At 37.6% G+C, this 19,504-nt stretch overlaps 1 protein-coding gene across 9 annotated transcripts in view; it reads left to right on the top strand.

Moving 5' to 3' along the window:
- NEK5 (NIMA related kinase 5) overlaps nucleotides 1-19,504 on the top strand; it is a 24,828-nt gene extending 5,324 nt beyond the window's left edge. For 5 of the 9 annotated variants that reach the window (XM_064408871.1, XM_064408869.1, XM_064408872.1 and 2 more), the window contains 19 exons: nucleotides 945-1,028; nucleotides 1,135-1,205; nucleotides 2,371-2,457; nucleotides 3,537-3,591; nucleotides 5,575-5,775; nucleotides 5,862-5,943; nucleotides 7,437-7,573; nucleotides 10,856-11,049; nucleotides 12,337-12,403; nucleotides 12,744-12,863; nucleotides 13,146-13,229; nucleotides 13,329-13,430; nucleotides 14,310-14,390; nucleotides 15,217-15,285; nucleotides 16,038-16,161; nucleotides 16,350-16,475; nucleotides 17,467-17,604; nucleotides 18,250-18,364; nucleotides 18,764-19,504. In XM_064408871.1, coding sequence (XP_064264941.1) covers nucleotides 945-1,028; nucleotides 1,135-1,205; nucleotides 2,371-2,457; nucleotides 3,537-3,591; nucleotides 5,575-5,775; nucleotides 5,862-5,943; nucleotides 7,437-7,573; nucleotides 10,856-11,049; nucleotides 12,337-12,403; nucleotides 12,744-12,863; nucleotides 13,146-13,229; nucleotides 13,329-13,430; nucleotides 14,310-14,390; nucleotides 15,217-15,285; nucleotides 16,038-16,161; nucleotides 16,350-16,475; nucleotides 17,467-17,604; nucleotides 18,250-18,364; nucleotides 18,764-18,947 — 2,121 coding nt within the window. In that variant the 3' untranslated portion in view covers nucleotides 18,948-19,504. The other 4 variants (XM_064408874.1, XM_064408876.1, XM_064408878.1 and 1 more) reach the window with 4 other exon arrangements.

Genomic DNA, 19,504 nt, shown 5'->3' with positions numbered 1-19,504 from the left:
CACAAATCCCTTGACAATGTCACAGAGTAATACATATCCAATACAAGGCAAAAGAAATACAGACAGAAGAATGAAGTATAGAAACTAAAGATGGATGTGCTGATCAAAGAAATGAAAGCAAATTTTCCCAATTTAACATAATAGTGTTAAACTATCTTTATATTTTCAAATATACTTCTGAGAAAGCCTCATTTGTGGCATCAGCCCTAATGAGGAAATTATCTATTTAATGTCAAGCATTGCTAAATAGAAGGTTATTAGTTGAATCAAAGTCTTTCATGTGCATGAGTTTTCCTAAATAAAGAAGTAAAGAAGTACATCAGCAAGTTGTAGTTTTGTTTTTGAATTTAGTCCAAAGGCCCTTATTTAAGAAGACATGTGTATATAGGAAATTAAATAGATGTTTAAAAGCTGTACTGAGCAAAGGATAAACACATGTGCTTACTTATTATACAAGTTTCTTCATAGCTCACTTCTTTCACCACATTTCAGCCCTTCATCTTTTTTCTCTTTTTTTTTTTTTTGGTTCCTGGATCACATTCAGTAGGACTACAAGTACTACAGCTGGGTGGAAGCCACTTCCCAATTCTGTCTTAGTTATTTGCACTCCCTCTCTTCTTAAAAAAAAGGTCTATTATTCTTATTCTCCTTTGGCATGATTCTTCAGTCCTTGTTCAGGTGCATGTCCTGGCACAGTCAGGGAAAACTTGATGGGGATAAAGGAAGCAGGATAGGTATCTATTTCCATTTAGTTTAGTGATAGCACTGAATGGAAGGGAAAAATCTATGGCATTAACTTTAAAATACCTTTTTTTTTGTTTTACATTGTATATATTCTATATATTTTAGATTTTGTTGGTGTCTTTATTTTATATATTTCAGTAAGATGCCCCATTGGAGTCACACCAATTCATAGGTATCTATCTCTGTAACTTTCATCACAGATTCTCAGTTGGTTTGTGCAGATCTCCTTGGGCTTGAAGCATATTCATGACAAGAAGATTTTACACAGAGATGTAAAAACACAGGTAGTAAAACTGGTACTGGAGAGGGGGTTGTTTTGTCCTGTGAAACATATGCTCGAGAAGCCTGCCATCTTTCATTATCACATACTATTTTTGGGTTTATTTGCAGAACGTTTTTCTTAGCAATAATGGAAAGGTAGCAAAGCTTGGGGACTTTGGCATAGCGAGACAGATGAACAGGTAAGCGTGGTTTGTAATCAATCTGTGACCTGCACCAAATGGAATGCTTGTGAATGTCTGGAATGCAGCCTGAACATACAAATTGTTTGTGGATTGTACTTGCTGAAGGGATACAAGGGGTCTGACACTACATTTTCTCCTGTTATCCTAAAACATGCCATCCTGCATGGAACCTCAGATCTGTTTCTGGAGACACAGTTCCTGCTCGTGCAGCTGTTGGCAATAACTTCTGTTACCTCATAAAAACAAAAGTGAAGAGCATTTAAAACTAAAGAGAGGGTAAAGGAAGAGAGTTTGGACATATGTTGTGTGTCCTCCAAAACAAAGCCTATGTTAATTTTTTTTAAATACCCAGAATGACCACCTGGGCCTGAGAGCATAGCATGGCTGGCCTTTCATATCTATTGTTCTCCCAAAAAGGGAGGCCTTGCCTTTAATGACTTTGGGAACAAGGTTGGCCTATCCTGTGTAGTGGCCAGGTGTGGCCAAAACATTCCAGGGGGCATGATAACAACAGGGAAATGCTTAGATTTGATCTCTTTTTGTGCTTTTTGATTATCTTTGACAGAACTCAGCTCTCAGCATGTAGACTACTGATGCCCAAAGTGCCTTCCTTTGGAAGTGTTCTGGGCATAGCTGCTGTAAGGATTGCTTCTACACAGCAGAACAGCACCCAGCAGATAGGAAGTAAACCTCAGAATTTGAATGTCCAAGACATACATTTAAAAAAAAAATGTAATAGGCTTATACAACAATATAATTTGTGGTTGACAGTACTTTTCTTCCTGTAACTAGTGAATTAAGTTTCTGTGGAGAGCTGACACTGTCTTGATGCCAGGTGTCCTCAAAAGCTCTGTTACTCCCCTCCTCAGCTATAAGAGAGAAAATAGAATGAAAGGCTCATGGGCCAAGATAAGGACAGGGAATTGCTGTGCTTTCTGTTGAAGTGCAAACACTCTCCACTATTAAAATAGCGGAGAACTTACACAGAACTTCACACAGAACTGGGAAATGCTGTAGTTTTTCATGGGATGTTCCATTATTCAACTATTTGGAGAGCAGAAGTAATGTCCCCTGTTTTAACCTCTGGCAGAGAAGTCTCTAGTTCAGTTGTTTGTCAGTTTGCTGCAGTGTGTAAGCCTTTCTGTTCATTGTGTTTCATTAGTACTACAGAGTTTGCCCATACCTGTGTAGGGACCCCCTATTACCTTTCACCTGAGATATGTGAAAATCGACCGTACAACAACAAAACGTAAGTCTCTGTCTTTCCTTTCCATGTGTGGGGATGTGCAGGCATGAAAGGACTTTTTAGAATATTTTAAAGAATAATATAAATATTTTAAAGAATATTTTAGTAATATGATTTAAATCAGTATTTGTACAGAGCATGGGAATTTCTCATGGTCACCCTTTGTGAAGTTTTTTATTATTGTGTACAATGATTAGGTGCATCATTGTACACAATAACTACCTTATACTATTAAAAAAATGTCAATAGTATTTTGACTTGCAATGTCTCAAATATAACAATCATGACTCTGCTGTGATTAATCTACAGGCTTAATATAATTATATATTTCAGCCTTATAAAATTACTTCTATTTTAAACTCTCTTTTAATACTTCTTGTTAGTAGTGGTGGGAATTGCAAACCAGTATTTTTCCCTTTGCTTAATCTGCTTCTTCATCAAATACCAAATTTATCTAATTTCCAAGATGTAATAAACAATGCATCTTTACAGTTCCAAGTTCATGAATTTTTGATACACTCATTTATTATTTATAAAAGCACACTAAAATGAAAACTGCTAGTTTGGCTGCTTTGGAAATTTGCAGTAGCCAGCTGCAGGAAAGATAAATAGTTCTGAGGCTTACCACAAAATACCAGATGAGAAGCACCACAAAGTCAGGAGGTGAGTGAGCCTAGATCCCCTTCTCCTTGTGTGGAATATGATCAACAAAGGTTCTGGAGCTCAGAGTAGCATCTCAGCTCTCGGGTGCTATTCAGACAAGTTTACTCCTGTATTGTCTCCCCAGCTATCAAATCAGCTTTGTCCTTCATCCTGCTATAAATATTAAGCAGACTTCCTATATCATGTGCCTTTTCCAATTATAATTAAAAAACCTAATTAGATACCATAGAAACACTGGTGTCACAACTAAAAATAAATTCCTAGTTGTTCTTTTTAGTGCATCTTAAGAAAAAATAAAATTTGCACCAGTCTGTGACAGAATAATGGTAATAAATTTTGGGACTGAGAAGAGGTACTGATTACATGAATGAAAATATTATAGACTTTTCATTGAAACTTTAATTACTTCGTATTCACAGAGATATTTGGTCTCTTGGCTGTGTGCTTTATGAGCTGTGTGCACTAAAGCATCCTGTAAGTACTGTACAATCAGCTTCTTATCATATTATTGGAAAATATAATGGTCACCTTGCAAAATCTGTAGTAGTAATAGTATTCACAGTCAACTACAATAGTTATTTTCATCTTATTTATTGATATTAAAGAATGACTGCTAATATTTAACTTTTCATATTGTATCTGTTTTGTGTGTAGTAAAATAAAAAGTATTATGTTGTAGTCCTATAACTTACATATATGCATGTGTACAAACATTGAATATATATTTGCTCTTTAAAAATTACTAAACATTTTCAAGACAGATGAACAATGGAAAGAATTAAAGACAGGCTTCAAGGTTAGGCTTAGGTATATAATTTTACTCATTTCTGTTTGAAAATACCAGTCTACACTTACAGTGTAACTTAAACCCCACATTTCACCAGAAAGTGGTTTGAGTCCCAGGAAGAATTTTCCTGGAGGAAATATATTTGGTTTGAAAGCACATTTGTGTCAGCAAATAACCGATATATCATCTTTAGGAAGTTGTGTTGTCCTCAGCCTGGTCTGAGCCTCAGCCTGTGACTATTACATGGAGAAAGGAACACAGCAGAAACTAATCTTGACAGCAGGAAAAGGATCAGATTCCTGGGACCAGCAGATGGTGACTTTTTGCTGAGCTTGGATGTGGGAGAAGGCAGAGCAGCACTAATAGAGCAAATTGTGCTGAGCTAGGAGTAAGGGGGATACTGCTGAGGAAAACTGCTGATTTCACAAAGTGGCAAAACATGAAACATTACTTTGTATGAATATTAGGTGTTTTATTCTGTATTGCTGCCCACTGTTTCAGTGTGAGGGCAGTGACTCAATGCACAGGTAGACAGGAAATGCAAGCGAAGCTAAGGTAAATTCAATTCCACCACCTTCAGAATAGCCACATAAATAAAAGGGTGATTTTAGAAAGAACTTGGGGGTTTTTTGCCTCTCAGTGAGCTGAGAGGACTGAATTATCTGACTGGCATCACTTGTTAAAAGATCAGGATTGTATCTTCATTCTGGAGGGAGCACAGAATGCAGAGGCTGTTGGGTGAAGTGAGGATTTGAAGGTGAATCCTGTGAAGACAGTATGTATGTAGATCTCTGCTGAACAGCTTTTGGCAAAACACATCATGTTTCATTCTGGAAAGATGGGCTTCTGTGTTACTGTCTGACAGCAGAGGGTGAATAAAACTCTTCTAGGTACAGATGTCATTAGACCTTTTGGTTATGCAGCTAAAACGAGGAGAAGGTAACCAGGAAACACAGTCAGAGAGTGGTTATATTAATTTTCTACATCAAACCATGGTTAGCAAGGAAGGATTTGTGGAGGGATTCACAGCACAGGGCTTCTCCCCCCTACTCTGCTCTGTGGGACCCCACCTAGAGTGCTGCATCCAGCTCTGCAGCCCCCAGCAAAGGAAGGTCATGGAATTATTGGAATGAGCTCAGAGAAGGGCCACAAAAATGATCAGAGGGCTGAAGCATCTCTCCTACAAAGACAGGTTGAGAGAGATGGGCTTGTTCAGCCTGAGGAAGAGAAGGCTTTAGGGAGACTTAGAGCACTTTTCCTGTGCCTAAAGGGGGCCTGAAAGAGAAGAAGAAGGACTTTTGACAAGGGTATGTAATGATAGGGCAAGGGAGAATGACTTCAAACTGAAAGATGGTAAACATAGATATTAGGAAGAAATTCTTTACTGTGAGGGTAGTGAGGCACTGGCACAGGTTACCCAGAGAAGTTGTGAATGCCTCACCCCTGATGTGGAAGGACACGCTGGATGGGGCTCTGAGCAACCCAGCCTAGTGGAAAGGGTACCTGCCCATGGCAGGGAGGTTGGAATGAGATGTTCTTTGAGGTCCCTTCCAACCCAAACCATTCTATGACTGTGTCAACAAGTACCTGTTTTCAAGTTGGGGTGTCTAGTCCATAATTCTGAACCAGCAACACTTACTGTCCTCTTTTCGTTGTTTTCCCTAATTAAGTTTCAAGGCAATAGTTTGCATGAACTGGTGCTGAAGATTTGCAGAGGACGTTTTCAACCAGTGTCTCCTAACTATTCCTACGACCTGAGGATATTGATTTCCCAGCTGTTCAAAATATCTCCGAGAGATCGACCATCCATCAATTCTATTCTAAGGAAGCCCTTCTTGCAGAAACTTGTTCTCAGGTACCTGCCCCCAGAGGTGAGTGACTGTGCTGCTGCCTTCTGAGAGAAAACAAGTATGAAAGTGGCATAAGCAGTTCTGTCAGATATTGTTTTTTCTGATAGGTAGCACGGGAAGAACTCAGTCACACTGTGGTACCTAGAAAAAGGACTTCAGCATCTCACTCTAGAGGCAAGCAGATACAAGGTAAAGATAATAATATTATGTATCATTAGTTCTACAGTAATATTTGTTAGTTATGATACAACTGTTGGCTGTAGCTTTCTCCAGCAGTCTTTACTGCATGTTTGGATGAAGGGTTTCACCCAAATATAAAAGTAAATAGAGGAGAGAACTGCAACAGCAGAACCATTCACCCAGGCAAAAAGCACTGCTGTCCTGTTCAGGGAAAGTCAGCATTAACACCAGCTCATCAGCTACAGTCATCCAGAAGAGCTGCCATAGGAAAGTGCTGAAACATTAATCTTAGTTCTTTAAAAAACAGAATTTCCAAAAGTGAGAGGCTTTGGTCTAGTTTATGTCTGTCACATGAAAAACATCCTTACTGTGTGAAAAAGCATAAATCTTGCAAAACATTCTCCATAGTGTTATACAAAACAATAAGAAAGTATTTTACAAAGTCTTACAAATTTTATTAAACTGTGAGATGGTGAACTCTATTTTCATTTAGTGCCTATTGATTGACCACATTATGTATGCAGTTTCTAAAAAAACCTGAATGAATAAATATATGTCTATGAACTGTTGAATATCTGGTGTGTTTCTGGCAGTGTAACTTTGTTGTAATTCTATATTCTTTGTTATATCACAATGAGTTCTCAAATTTATCTTTCGAATATCAAAACAGTTAAAACAGTTCTGTGAAAATAACCTACGTAGTTACTTTAACAACACTTTGGACTCCCCTCCTACCCCCCCCCCCCAAAAAAAAAAAATTAATTAGTAGTGTAGGAACCCCTGTTATTTTAAACCTCATTTAAAATAATTTTCATCTGCTCGCACAACCAATGTAATTTTGACAGAAGCCTGAACAACTAAATATCTTAGACACTTAAAAAAAAATCACTGATCATTTAATCATAGTTTTAATACATTTTGTCTTCCACACATGATACTCTAACAGTCAATACTCATGAAAGATTTAAAACTCACTTAGAAATTACTTAACCTAAGAAAGGACACTGCTTTTCATTACTGCATCTAAGACATTTGCAATATATTGACTGACCAAACTGGAAAGGTCTGTACTTGTATTCTCCTACATGGGAAACTGATAAGGTAGATTTTTCACTTTTCAGCCTTTTTTTTTTTTTCAAATTTCACAAGTACTACAACATTGCCTAGTGATTTGTAGAGTATGGAGGGCTGGGTTTATAAAGGGAATGCCTAAGCAGAGGCACCCAGAGCCTGTGAATTAGACCTCCTGTTTTGTGTTCTTGGAACTAGCATGAAATCAACACTCCAGTTTATAAAGATCTCCCTCTTATTCAGTGTGCTGTGCAAAACTATGTGTGGTGTGGTGTGAGGTATGGTGATGATGGTGAAAGGATGTAAGGAAGGTTTACCAACCCAACCTGTCAATGTTAGCTGTGGGCATCCTACTATGGTTTGCAACCACATGATCATTAATCATGAAGAGAGCACAGAATGCAGTTTTTTAATCTCTTATTGTTAAAAAGCATATAAACTTCAGAAAACAAGAGTCCAGGACCCGGTTTCTCTGGAATCTGGAATAGTGACGCCTTTCAAGAAACAAGAATTATTTCAAAGAAATGAATGGAAACCTCCTTTAAGAGTACAACAGCCTATTATTCAGGTACTGTGTATCCACATTTTCATATATATATATACACACATATATATATTTATACACAGACAAACAACATCATCTTCAGAATTATACATTATTACACACACACACACACATATATATATATAATCTTCAGAAAGCAAATGCCTGCACTTAAAAAGTTATTTTAAAAGGCTTAAGACGTGTTTAGCTATGTGTACATATATATATAAGTATTTAAGTGTTTAGCTTAATGCCTATGCTAAGACAGTAGAGACAGTTAAACGTGCCTGAATCCTCAGAAGAGATGTTTTGAAAGCCTAAATGGGAAATACTGAATCTAGGCTGCTTTGGTATGGTCCTTTGTAAGAAAAGGATTGAGGCATGCTTAGCATTTATGTTTGCACAAAGGCAAATAAGCTCTGTGTTTGCATTTTTTGCTATAAAAGCAAATACACTGATCCTGTTACTTCAGCCCTTCTGACAGCTCATTCATAGGCAAAATCACCAGCACTCACTGCCATTGCCTCAGATACTTATTACTGACAGCCTTCTCCCAAATGCAAGCCCAGTTTTTCACAACCACTTTGTCTCTCACTTGTTTTCCACCCTCTCTTTTCCTCAGGCAGGGTATCAGCTGTATGCTATGCCCAGCCTCTTTCTTAGCATCACTGCACACATTTATGTTTACTTTTAAGAGCATGAGGTAGTATCTTGAATGCTGGTGAACATAAGCACAGCCCATTTAGGATCTAGGAGCCCCCAGATGTGCACACTGCAGTTAAGTGAGCTTAACTGCTCATAGGGAATGTGGAATTCCCAGAACTGCGTCCATCATGCAATCACTAACACTAACTTTGACTAATGCTGACCCTATGTGGAACATAGGACTTTGTTTTCCTCACAGTTACATTTGTGCCAATGCAAATCCAGAGATGGATTAAGTTGGAAAGATAGTTTCCTTTCACTGTTATAATCAAAGGCAGAATTTTGTCCACAGTGTTTTGACCTACACTGGGAACACATTCCCAGAATATTTCCAAATTCTTTCAACATCCAAATAAACAGTGTGCAGGGTTTCAGGGACACTTGCATAGTGCCATACTTTGAAGATATTGCTTCAGGATTCACAGAATCACAGAATGGTTAAGGTTGAAAAGGACTTCTGGTCATCACCTTGTCCACACCTCTGTTCAGGCAGGGTCATCTAGATCCAGTTGTCCAGGACTATGTTCAGTTGGCTGTTGGATATCTCCAAAGATGGAGACTCTATGTCCTGTTTTGGCATCCTGTGCCTCACCTTGAGTCACCCTTCCCCACAGTGAAAAATATGTTTTGTGATGTTCAGAGGGAACCTTCAGTGTTTCAATTTGTGCCCATTGCCTCTGGTTCTGTCACTAGATACCAGAGGAAAGTCTCTCTCCATTCTCTCTGCACCCTCCCTTCAGGTAGCTACAACCACGGATAAGATTCCACTTTCAGGATGAACAGTCTGAGCTATTTTGGCCTTTTCTCATAGGAATAATGCTCCAGGCCTTTCACTGGACTTTGCCAAGCTTGTAACTTTGTCTCTTTTGTTCTGGAGTGCTCAGAACTAGACACAGCACTTCATGTGTGACCTCACAAGTGCTGAGTAGTGCAAAAAGATCACCTCCCTTGACCTGCTGGGAATGCTTTTACTAATGCAGGCCAGGATGTCATTCACCTTTTCAGCAAGGACACGTTGTTGGCTAATGGTCAACTTGTTGTGCACCAAGCCCCCCCTTCTTCTTCCCTGCCAAGCTGCTTCCCAGCTGGATGGCTCCCAGCATATACTGGTGCAGAGGACTTTGCACTTCCATTGCTGAACTCCATAAAGTTTCTGTCATCCTATTTCTCCAGCCCTTTGTGGTCCTTTTGGCTAACAGCACAACGCTGTGGTGTATCAGCCACTCCTCCCAGTCTGTGTTATCAGCAAACCTGCTGAGGGTGCACTCTGCCCCCCTTTCCCCATAATCTAAATAATTAGTGAAGATGTTGAACTGTAGTTACTGGCCTTCAGCTGTGCTTCACCCTGTGATCACTACCCTCTTGGCCACTTTTCAAGCAATTTCACTGCCTGCTCATCTCACTCTCAATTCATCAGCTTCCCTGTGAGGATTTTAAGGCAGACAGTGTCAAAAGCCTGCATGAAGGCAGTTGCCTGATAGGAAATGTCCCCTTGCTCTCCTCTTGTCTGTCATGCCAGTCATTTAATTGTAGAATGTTAGTGAGTTGGTCAAGCATGCCTGCCTCACTAGTCACAGTTCTCAGTCCCCTGGCATTTTTTTGGATAGCCTGATTTATTCTCCCTGCTGCTTGGGATTGCCATCTGGAAACCATACTGTAAAGCCTACTTCACTGAGGAATGAGATAAACACTTCTTGGGGTTACTTCTTCCTTGGGAACTTTGCTGACAGTTGGAAACTTTCTTCTTCAGATATGAATTTTTATTCAACTGTAATCTGGACTGTACTACAGGTACATGAGTCTATTTTCAGAGTATCTATGAAGGAAAATGGGGAATAGTTAATGTATTTAACTGTGAAAGTGATACTTAGATGCATTTTCATTTATGTAAGAAAGTAAGCAAAATTTAGCATTTTTCTCATGCACCCTATAGTCAGCCTCCCACAGTGGAAAAGTTTGTGGATGTCTGGCCACAGTTACATCATGCAGTGGCAGCTAGGTGATCGTGTTCTCTCCATTGTTCTTAGGAGAAATGGAAATGACAGTCTTGTCTCAAAGGAGGAATACAGGGATGTTTCATCACAGTAAGGGCTTTGAGAAATGAAAGCCCAACTCCCACATGCACGTAATCAAAGAGATGTGAAATGAAGCAGCACAGTGCTCCCCTGAAAGCAGCCATCAATGCCTGTACTGTCCAGAGCTACATCCCAGGTTCCCCTTGCTATCACATGTCAAAATGAGGCTCTCCTGGAAATAATTCAGTGCTTTAGGCTCCAGAACAATGAAGTGACTCTAGGGCCAGGACACTGCAGAGTACAAAGCCTTATGCTGACTCACTCACAAAAATGTGAGCTGCTGTTTAGTGACAGGAGCTGATGGAGCAGGGGAAAAGGAAAAGGCAGTGGTGAGATCACATAAACCCTGACAAGTTTGGAAGTTTCTGGGTTATATTTGAAAGGATTTGGAAAACTTACACTAACTATTCTATAGATAGTCATATTACCATGCAACTCAGACAGGGGAGAAGTATAGGAGGGTAATTCAAACATGTGCTGATACAAATGAGTACAGGTAAAATAACATACTTTATTATATTTCCAGCCACAGACCTCCAGATTTTATATGGCAGAAAGGCCAGGAAGCATTAGAGTACATGGTCATTATGGTCATTACCATGAGAAGCTTGACAGCTTGCAAAGGAAAGCTAATGCACATTATGACCTTTCTCGTATCAGCCAAAGAGTTGAAGATTACTATGAACTAAAAGGACAAGTTGCACCTCCACCACCTGACTGGTAAACACATCTCTGTATTTATGTCTGTCTTGTGTATTTTGAGCTATCAGCCTTCCTGAGTAAGTAAGGCTGGTGTAGCTGATTTAGTGGAATGCCTCCTCTGCTTTGTCTTGGATAATTTTTCTTTTTTTTTTTTACATAAGTTTGTCACACAACACAATTCCCATTCCTGTTCATCTAGAAATTCCATCTGAATTGGCCTAGTGTTTGACATTTAATTGTCAAAATGTCTCCCAAATCTCAGCCCAGTCTTTTACTGAGTAAAAAGTAAAACATAAGCTTTCTGTAGAGTCTCTGATTATACCAAGGAAAAACACTGCCTGTCTTTCACACCAGGATGAGAACAATACAAAGATCAGAAGGAGTTCTGCACTGAAGGGAACCAAGTGAGGGAAGGCCATGAAAGTGGTTTTTTTTCCATGCAGCGCTTATATTTCTGTTCCAGATATAAAGACCCTTTCTCTAGCAGTTTATTTACTTCAAAGCTTTTCTGTTACAAAGTAGAGGTACAATTTTAGGAGATTTCCTGTCCATTCTGTGACTGGCCATTTTAGGTGTGGATGAACATTGAAAATGTTGAGAAAGAAATTTTGAATACTTCCAAAGCTTTCCTTTAAAGTTGACAGAATCATTAATTTTCATTCAACAACAACAGTGTTTAGAATGTTTCAGTTACAGATCTTCAGATTTAGAACATCTTTTGTGACCTGAATTTCTGGTGCCTTATTTAAGGACGGAGTCAATTCAGTTTTGCCTCCCTGTGGCACAAGTGGGTTCCTGAGGCAGGAAATTAAATAAATGGGAAACAGGGAGCTTACAGGTCACTGATGGCTTTTTTACATCAAAAAGCAAAGGAAAAGTTTAGAAACTACACAAAGTTTGCCTGATAAAATTAGGCACAGAGGAGAAAGACAGCCCCCATTATGACAATTTTCACTCATTTTGAGGACCAGGGAAATAAATTTTGTTTTAATTAATGCTTTCAATGACAATTAGTTTAATTAATGCTTTCAACCATTTATCAAATAAAAGGTGGAAGGGCTTTGCTGCACTCTTCAAAAGGCTTAAGTAACTGAAGTAATAGGAAAAGGAATGCTTGGAAAGAATGTCTCCGTATTTTACTCTTGTGCCATATTTATACATATTTTATCCACGTTTATATATCCATGTAGTATAAAGAAAGTTCTGTTTGTCATATGTAGTAGAACCTATAGAGAATTATTTGTGCAAAGGTAGCAGAGTTTGTGATATAAAACACAGTATATGTACATCACTTTCTTCTCTCAGGACTGCAGAATTTCTTCAAAGGCGGTTTGAAGCCCAACAGTACAAGATTAAAGTGGAAAAACAGATGGTAGGTAAATGCTGAACCAAAGGATAAAATCTGTAAAAGAAGGAGAATGAAAATCCAAAGATGAATGGGTGTCTTTGAATAGCAAACTGTAACACTGTCAGGTAGAAGGTTTTGCTCTAGCAAATTCCCTGATCTGCTCTGCAGTGTTCATCCTGAGGTTTTATTTCCTCATACAAAACTGTAACAATGTAAAATTCTACTGTGACTTTTTCCTCCAAAAACAAACACTTGCCTTTACTGCTTTCTTCAGTAGAACAGGGAGGGTGGATTGAGTGAGCACTGAAGGAGAGGATTCTAAATGAAAACTCATTTGCCCTGGGATTCATTTGTACATCCATAGGGACTGCGACCATCCTCTGCTGACCCATATCATGACCAAATACAGCAGGAGAAAACCAAGGAAGAGCATCTCAAAAACCATCAGCAAAACACGTCTAGAAAGAATGAAATGAAAGAACAGGTAAATGAATCTCCTCCCTAATTGCCTAAAACTCTATTCTTATATTCTTTACAGTAGTGTTCCTGGCATAAGAATTCTTTTTCATCAGATTCGCTTTTCCATCATTGATTCTCTTCCATTCTTTTCCCATCTTTTACTAGAGAAACAATATACCTCTAGAGTTTTACTTTTGGGTGACAGAGAAAACAGATACTTCTATCTTATGTGAACATATATAAATACATTTATTCTTTCTCTCTTTGGTTTATTAAAAACATATTCCACCCTACTGTTCTTTAATAGGAGTATTTGAAACAACTGCAGAAAATTCGGGAAGAATACCACAGTGATATAAAAGAATTCAGAGTTAGAGCAGGAGTACTCCAGGTAACAAAGCTCAGACATATGGGTATTCATATTTACTTTTTTATGCTAGAATACTTTATTGGGAATTGAAATGAACATTTTTTTAAAAATATTCCTTAGGAAAACCAGAAAATACAAGATAAAACCTATCTTGTGAAGCAAGGGAAAGCTGAGCCCCAGTCTGAAAACAAAGATATATCTGGAACAGAAGAGTCACTTCAGGTATCAGTACCATCTCCTTCTAAATAGATCTTTCTGTGTGAGTCCCACACTGTCTTTGATTCATTCTCTGGGACAAATCTGCCAATATCAGTAGTGTCCTCCTCAGTGATCCTAGATCTGAGCTTTAATAAAATTAATTCACACCACTTGATGAAATTAAGTGGGTTATAGGGAGCCAGATTATGAGAGAATTTGGATTCCCAGTGATTTAATGGGAAATGCATGATAATGATAAAGAAGCATTAGATTTTGGGCCTGCCTTCTGTGACTATATTTAATGGGCTCTCCATCTTTTGGAGAAACTGAATAAAAGTAAGATCTATAAATTGTTATGGTTTCTCCTGAGCCTGAAGGCATGCACTGATAGCCACAGAACACAGAGGAAGCTGTATACTCTTATTTACTTTACTTTTTTCTGACGTATTCTTATAGGAGTCATTATAATATGAAAAGGAGTAATCAAATATTTTTAGGTGTTGCCAGAAAACAAGATATTGCAAAACAGGGCTATACTTTTTACAGGCATAGGTTTCCACTAAAATCTTGATTTTAATCACTTCTAAAGTTTTCCATAATGAAATGAGTCTGAGTCATCTTGCATGTGATCATAAAAAATAAAAATCTGTATTATTTTTATCTTGACACAGTACTGTATCTTTCTAACATGGGTTTTTGAAAAATCAGAGGCTTGCAATTTATGCAAGAATTTCTTTTTGCCAGATAAGCCAGAATTGGCAATGAATGGAATATTCATTAAAACCTCTGTAAAGGAAATTGATGGCTATATTTGCTACTTAAAGAAGTCTCTTTCTTTATGTGGTATACATATATTCAGTTACAAAGAGTGTAATTAAAACTGGTTTTTTTCTCTCCTTCCAGGATATGGAGGAAAACTTTAAACAAGTCAGACTCCAGGATAGGCAAGACCAAACAATATTAGAAAAGAGACATAACACAAAAGTATCCATCTTTACTGTTGTATTTTTTTAAATTTTCTTATTATATCTGTACATTTCAAATTACTGTATTACTATGGTGGGTCTGGAAATCAAGTTGAGAGTCAATTAAGAGTGCTGATTTTCTGTTTGTTAAAAGTTTATATCAGAAGAAAATAAATGAGCTTTTCTGACCATTTAAGGGATATACCCCTTAGACATTCCCACCTAGTAATCAATCTCTACCTCCTCCTCCTCCTTATATCAAACTGCATTAGCAGTGCATGGGAACTCATGTTTATTCAAAGTCTAAGTAAAGTCAAGTCACAATGCTAATTTTAAAAGATTATGTTATAAAATATTATTCCCTATACTGGTTTAAAATCATAGAAGGAGATGGGAATTGAATTAGAAATGCACATAAGATACCAGGAATGTTTCTGACCATAAGATCACTGTGAAATGGAATAAAAGTCTTCTATGAAATATTGTATGTAAGCAGTACAGTATTCAATTTTATCCAAGTTCTGGTTGACAACCAGCTATAAGAACCAACTCTGTGTTGGTTCAAATTCAATGATTTGAATTAAATGTTTATCAAAAGCCCTTAAAATCAAAAGTGGATGCAGTAATTTTAAAATATCACTAAAGGAAAAGTATATATTTAAGGAAGTCTATTTTTGTCCGATGTGTTCGACTTTGATCTTCTTAAGCGGAAGAAGAATGTTAAAATAGAAGTTATTTTCAATAGAAGAATAATTTTCAAATTTGTAGTTCCATATAATCTGTGTACTTTTAATTAAATGCTTCTATTTATTAGAACAGATTAATAACATGTGAATTTTCTTTAGGGAGGAGTAAAATTTGAAATTAATTTAGATGTATGTTTTCCTGAGGAAGACAGCATTCAAGAAGCAGAGGTATGTTTAGTTATATTCACAGCATTTACATTAGAAATCTGGAACCATAATCCAAGATTTGTTTCCATTACCATCATCTTCTGCCTTTGTTATAATGAAGCTTCGTATTGAGGATTTGTTGTCATGTTGCATATGTTTGCCCTTCTACAAGAGGAAAATTGCTTAGAAGAAAATTGGGTGATACTTGGGTCAGTCTTTCGCGTGGTAAAATATGAAGGAGTGCAGATATTTAAATTTTCTAAAATGGCTTGAGAGGAAGAACTTATCTCAAAACTGAGTTAGTCTGCAAATGCTAAATTTAATTCGTAGATTGTTTTAGTACATTTCTGTTTCTTTTCAGAAATGAAGCAGTATTATATTGTATCACAAAGCAAGAACAACTACAGACAATATTGTGTTTTCATTTAGTAAAATTATATTTGTGGTTTATCAGTATGTAATAGCTACCTATTAAGATTTTTATTAGTATATTAGAATTTTTTTAATTCCTAACAGCAACAAAAACTATTTTTAGTATATATATTTTTAATTTAGAAGGCACTATTTTGTCATTCTGTTGTTTCGCATCTCTGTGGAACCCCATGCAGCTCTCTGATGCACAATGTAGCTTCTGAGTCTTGCTGCTTCACTTTTTGTTACACAATTTTCCTGTGCATGCCTGAGGTTGGCTGGCAAACACAGTAAAATGAGAAGGGATTAGCTATTGTAGTATCTTTGTTTACTGTTTCCAGAGTAACTTATTGTTTTTTCAGGTATTAGATAAACTCAATGAGACTTTAACTTTTGTGGATGGTGAGAATCTTAAGGAGAAATTGGTGGAAGTTCATGAAAATCATACAGACAGAGCTTTGGAAAAACTGTCTGACTACCCAAAAGGTATTTATTAGGGAAATGCAATGCTGAGTATTAATCCTGAAAATTATGTAGGAGTTAGATAAATTCAGTAACTCAGGCTATAGCTCTCATGAGCTCTTTCTTTGTATCACGTAATATTATAATCACAGGGACATCTACTTTACGAAAAAAATCGAAAGAACTTTGCCTCTTCTATTTTGTCTCCTTAGAGTCCATGCTTGATATGAAGAAACCAAGAAAACATTGGCAACCTGGAGCCCCTCAGACATTACTGAATTTTTTAGCTGGTGCTGATGTCTCATCTGCATGTCCTACTATGGCTGGAAATGAACTTGGTGAGAAAATTTTGAGCACCTAAAATTCAGACTGAATTCACCCATACCTGAATGTTCACATGATCCAGCAGGCTTTTCATTGCAGGACTTTGTAACAGCAGAGGTTATTGTACATGTTAAGGCATAGAAAACAGTTGTCACTTTCCCCTCGCACACTGCAGTCATGTTGTGTTGCTCATACACAAGCAAGAGCACTGTGTTTTATCAGTCACTCTGGCTCAAAATGCCAATCTATTCAATTAATCATCACCACTTTCTCAGGCCTTGAGCTGATGACACACAGCAACAGGGCAGTGAGTGCCAGTGCCATCCTGGAGCGTGGTGGAATTCTCTTTTCCCTCTGCACACAGTGGCGGTGCCACCACTGTCACAAGTGCCACCTCACCCCACTGTGGCTGTGGGGATGCCCCACTTGAGAAAAATCCCTAGGCTTCTTACAGTACCACTGTGTACACTGCCAGGCAGACAAGTATCTCCAGTGACAGGTTTCTGCAAACAGGAGCTCTGCCAGCATTCCAGCACACTCTGCACACCAAGATAGACAAAAAATAACCTGAAGAGTTTGCATGGATGTAAAGACAAAGCAGAATATTATTAATACAGCACCTTTTGTTCATTCTGCCTTAGATTAAAGACCACTGGGCACTAAAGAAACAGAACTTTTAAGCTCTTTCAAACCAAGAATCCAACAAGTTTCAGAGTAAGGACTGCTCAGGGAAGCTGCACCTGCCTGTTCCAGGTTTAATAAGAAATTACTTAACCATTAAAATTGGTGTTAAACATTTTTAGTGATGAGTAGTCCAGACCATTTTTCCTATCCATGAGATCAAGTACTTATAAAAAAATCAGGAGTATTCCATAAAGGAAAAAAAATTTCAGAATTACACAAAAAGAAGAAATCAGTGTTGAGACTAGAAAGACTGAATCTGACAAAAGACAGTGCTGAGCTACAGTAATGCTTTAGTGACCTGAGAACCTTGCTGTTCTTCAGCTCACCACGTTATTCTGCCTGAAGACGTCCCGGAAAACAGGAAGCAGTGGAAACAGACACCACCAGAGACACTCCTGAGCATCTTAGCAAAAGCAGAGCTGTCTGATGATTCCTTCATCTGTTTTGAGGAAGACAAAGGTAGGATGTTTTTTCCTGTAAATTCTGCATGTTTTTCTTTAGTGTAATATTTATTCTACCCTTGGCAGAGGGTCTGTGATGAGAAACAACATTTTGAAGCAGTTGGCAATCTAGAAAAACAGGGACAGAACCTCTGCTCTGTCCCTGAAGCATTGAGAGGCCTCTTCCAGCATGTTGCTCTTTTCAAAAGCAGGGAAAGGTGCATGCCCTACTCACTGGCTATTACCTTCATATGTAATTCTGACCTTTGCTTGGGTAGACAAAGGAAAACTACAACTGCCATCAGGCTGGTAGGTACCACAAGCCTGGAGCTAGCCCCTGCAACTGCTGAGCTTGAAGAACCCTGTAAAAAGCATTTATTCAAATACATGGTGACTTAAATGACAGTGGTGACTTTACAACAGGGTCCATGCTGAGGCAGCTGACACTGCAACTGATTCAAACTCGCCTGCACTGCAGCACACTTTCTTAATGTAACACTGTTTTAAAAATTACATTTACTTTGCATCAACAGAAGTGTGACATTTACATTGTAATTTGAACAACAACAAAAGATTTCAAGCATTTATTTGTTTGCTGTTCCTTTACACATACTTTTATAGTTTTCTAGTATACAGCTGAAGGAAAGTTTCTCGTTCTTTACAGAAGAGAGATTAACTCTGTTGCCTCCAGAAGAAAACAAGGAAGATGAGTCAGAAACATGCTCTGTTGTTGATGTTGATGAAGGTAGACTTGAGCCAAGATCAGATGGTGAAGACACGTAAGTCAAGCACATCAAGAGAAAAATCCACAACTGGACAGTTTTTTAGGTTGCATTGACTAAAGCTTTACTGTGTTCTTAAACATTCATAAATGAAGAAAACTTAGAGAGTCTGCTAATTTAACTTTTAATTCTGGAATTTGTCACAGCCAATTCAAATTCATTAAAAATTAGATTTAAAATGTCATTAAAAATTACAGCAGAAATATCAACATGGCCTTGTAGCTCTTTTCTCTTGCCTTTTAAATACAGATAAACAATCTGACAGACAGAAGTTCACATTAGGTGTGTTACTTGTATATTGTTTATAAAGTGTTTAAAGAAACCCTAGTAGTCCTTAAATGGAGAAAGGTTTGCTATGAAATTATATTAATATAATTTCCTTGTTTTACTATGCAGAAATTTTGAAGATTCTGAAGATGAACTCAGACACGAGCTGGAGGAATCTCTGGAAAAACTGTCAACTTCTCCAGAAGAGTCTCACATCTTTTCAATAAATAAAGGCCAAACAGATGAAGAAAAGATGAGTTTACCTCACAAACTTGGAGAATCTGATGATGATTTAGAAAATAATCGTGGCTAATTTGGTGTTGATGCACATGAAAAAGAAGGCTGTGATTCTTTTTCTTTAAGGAAAAACAAATCAGGGTACTTTTCAGATGTCTGAACATTGAAAAATCCTCATCCAGACTGAAATGCTGTTTCATCTACTATTCTAAACTACCTGGACATACCTGAAAAATCTTGCTTGAGCAAATTTCTGATTGTGTACTGTGTTTAACCATTTTTGTATCATATAAGAGAGTCTCCTAGTTGGTGTATTTTATTGCCCTAGATAAATCAACTCCTTGTTTTAAGAATCTCTTCCAGTTTTTCATAATCAATGTGTACTGCCAGTACAGCTTTGTAATCTACAGTTTCGTTTACACAGTACTGATCCTACACAGTAACAGCAGCTGCTCAGGAGTTTTATATAGTAGCAGTAAAAGGGTTTATTAGTGCCATGAGAATTCTGCATTCCCCAGTTCCTAATAAAATATGTAGGTATGTAGGTTCTTCCAACCATATTTTTTCACATAAAAAATTTCATACAATCCAAGTGAATCTTAAATAAAGGGAAAATTACAGCCTCTAGTCTGA

Source organism: Passer domesticus, chromosome 2, assembly GCF_036417665.1.
Source record: "Passer domesticus isolate bPasDom1 chromosome 2, bPasDom1.hap1, whole genome shotgun sequence".
Lineage (NCBI taxonomy): Eukaryota > Metazoa > Chordata > Aves > Passeriformes > Passeridae > Passer > Passer domesticus.
The sequence above is the reverse complement of the archived record's forward strand: the minus strand, read 5'-3'. Positions and strand labels throughout refer to the sequence as shown.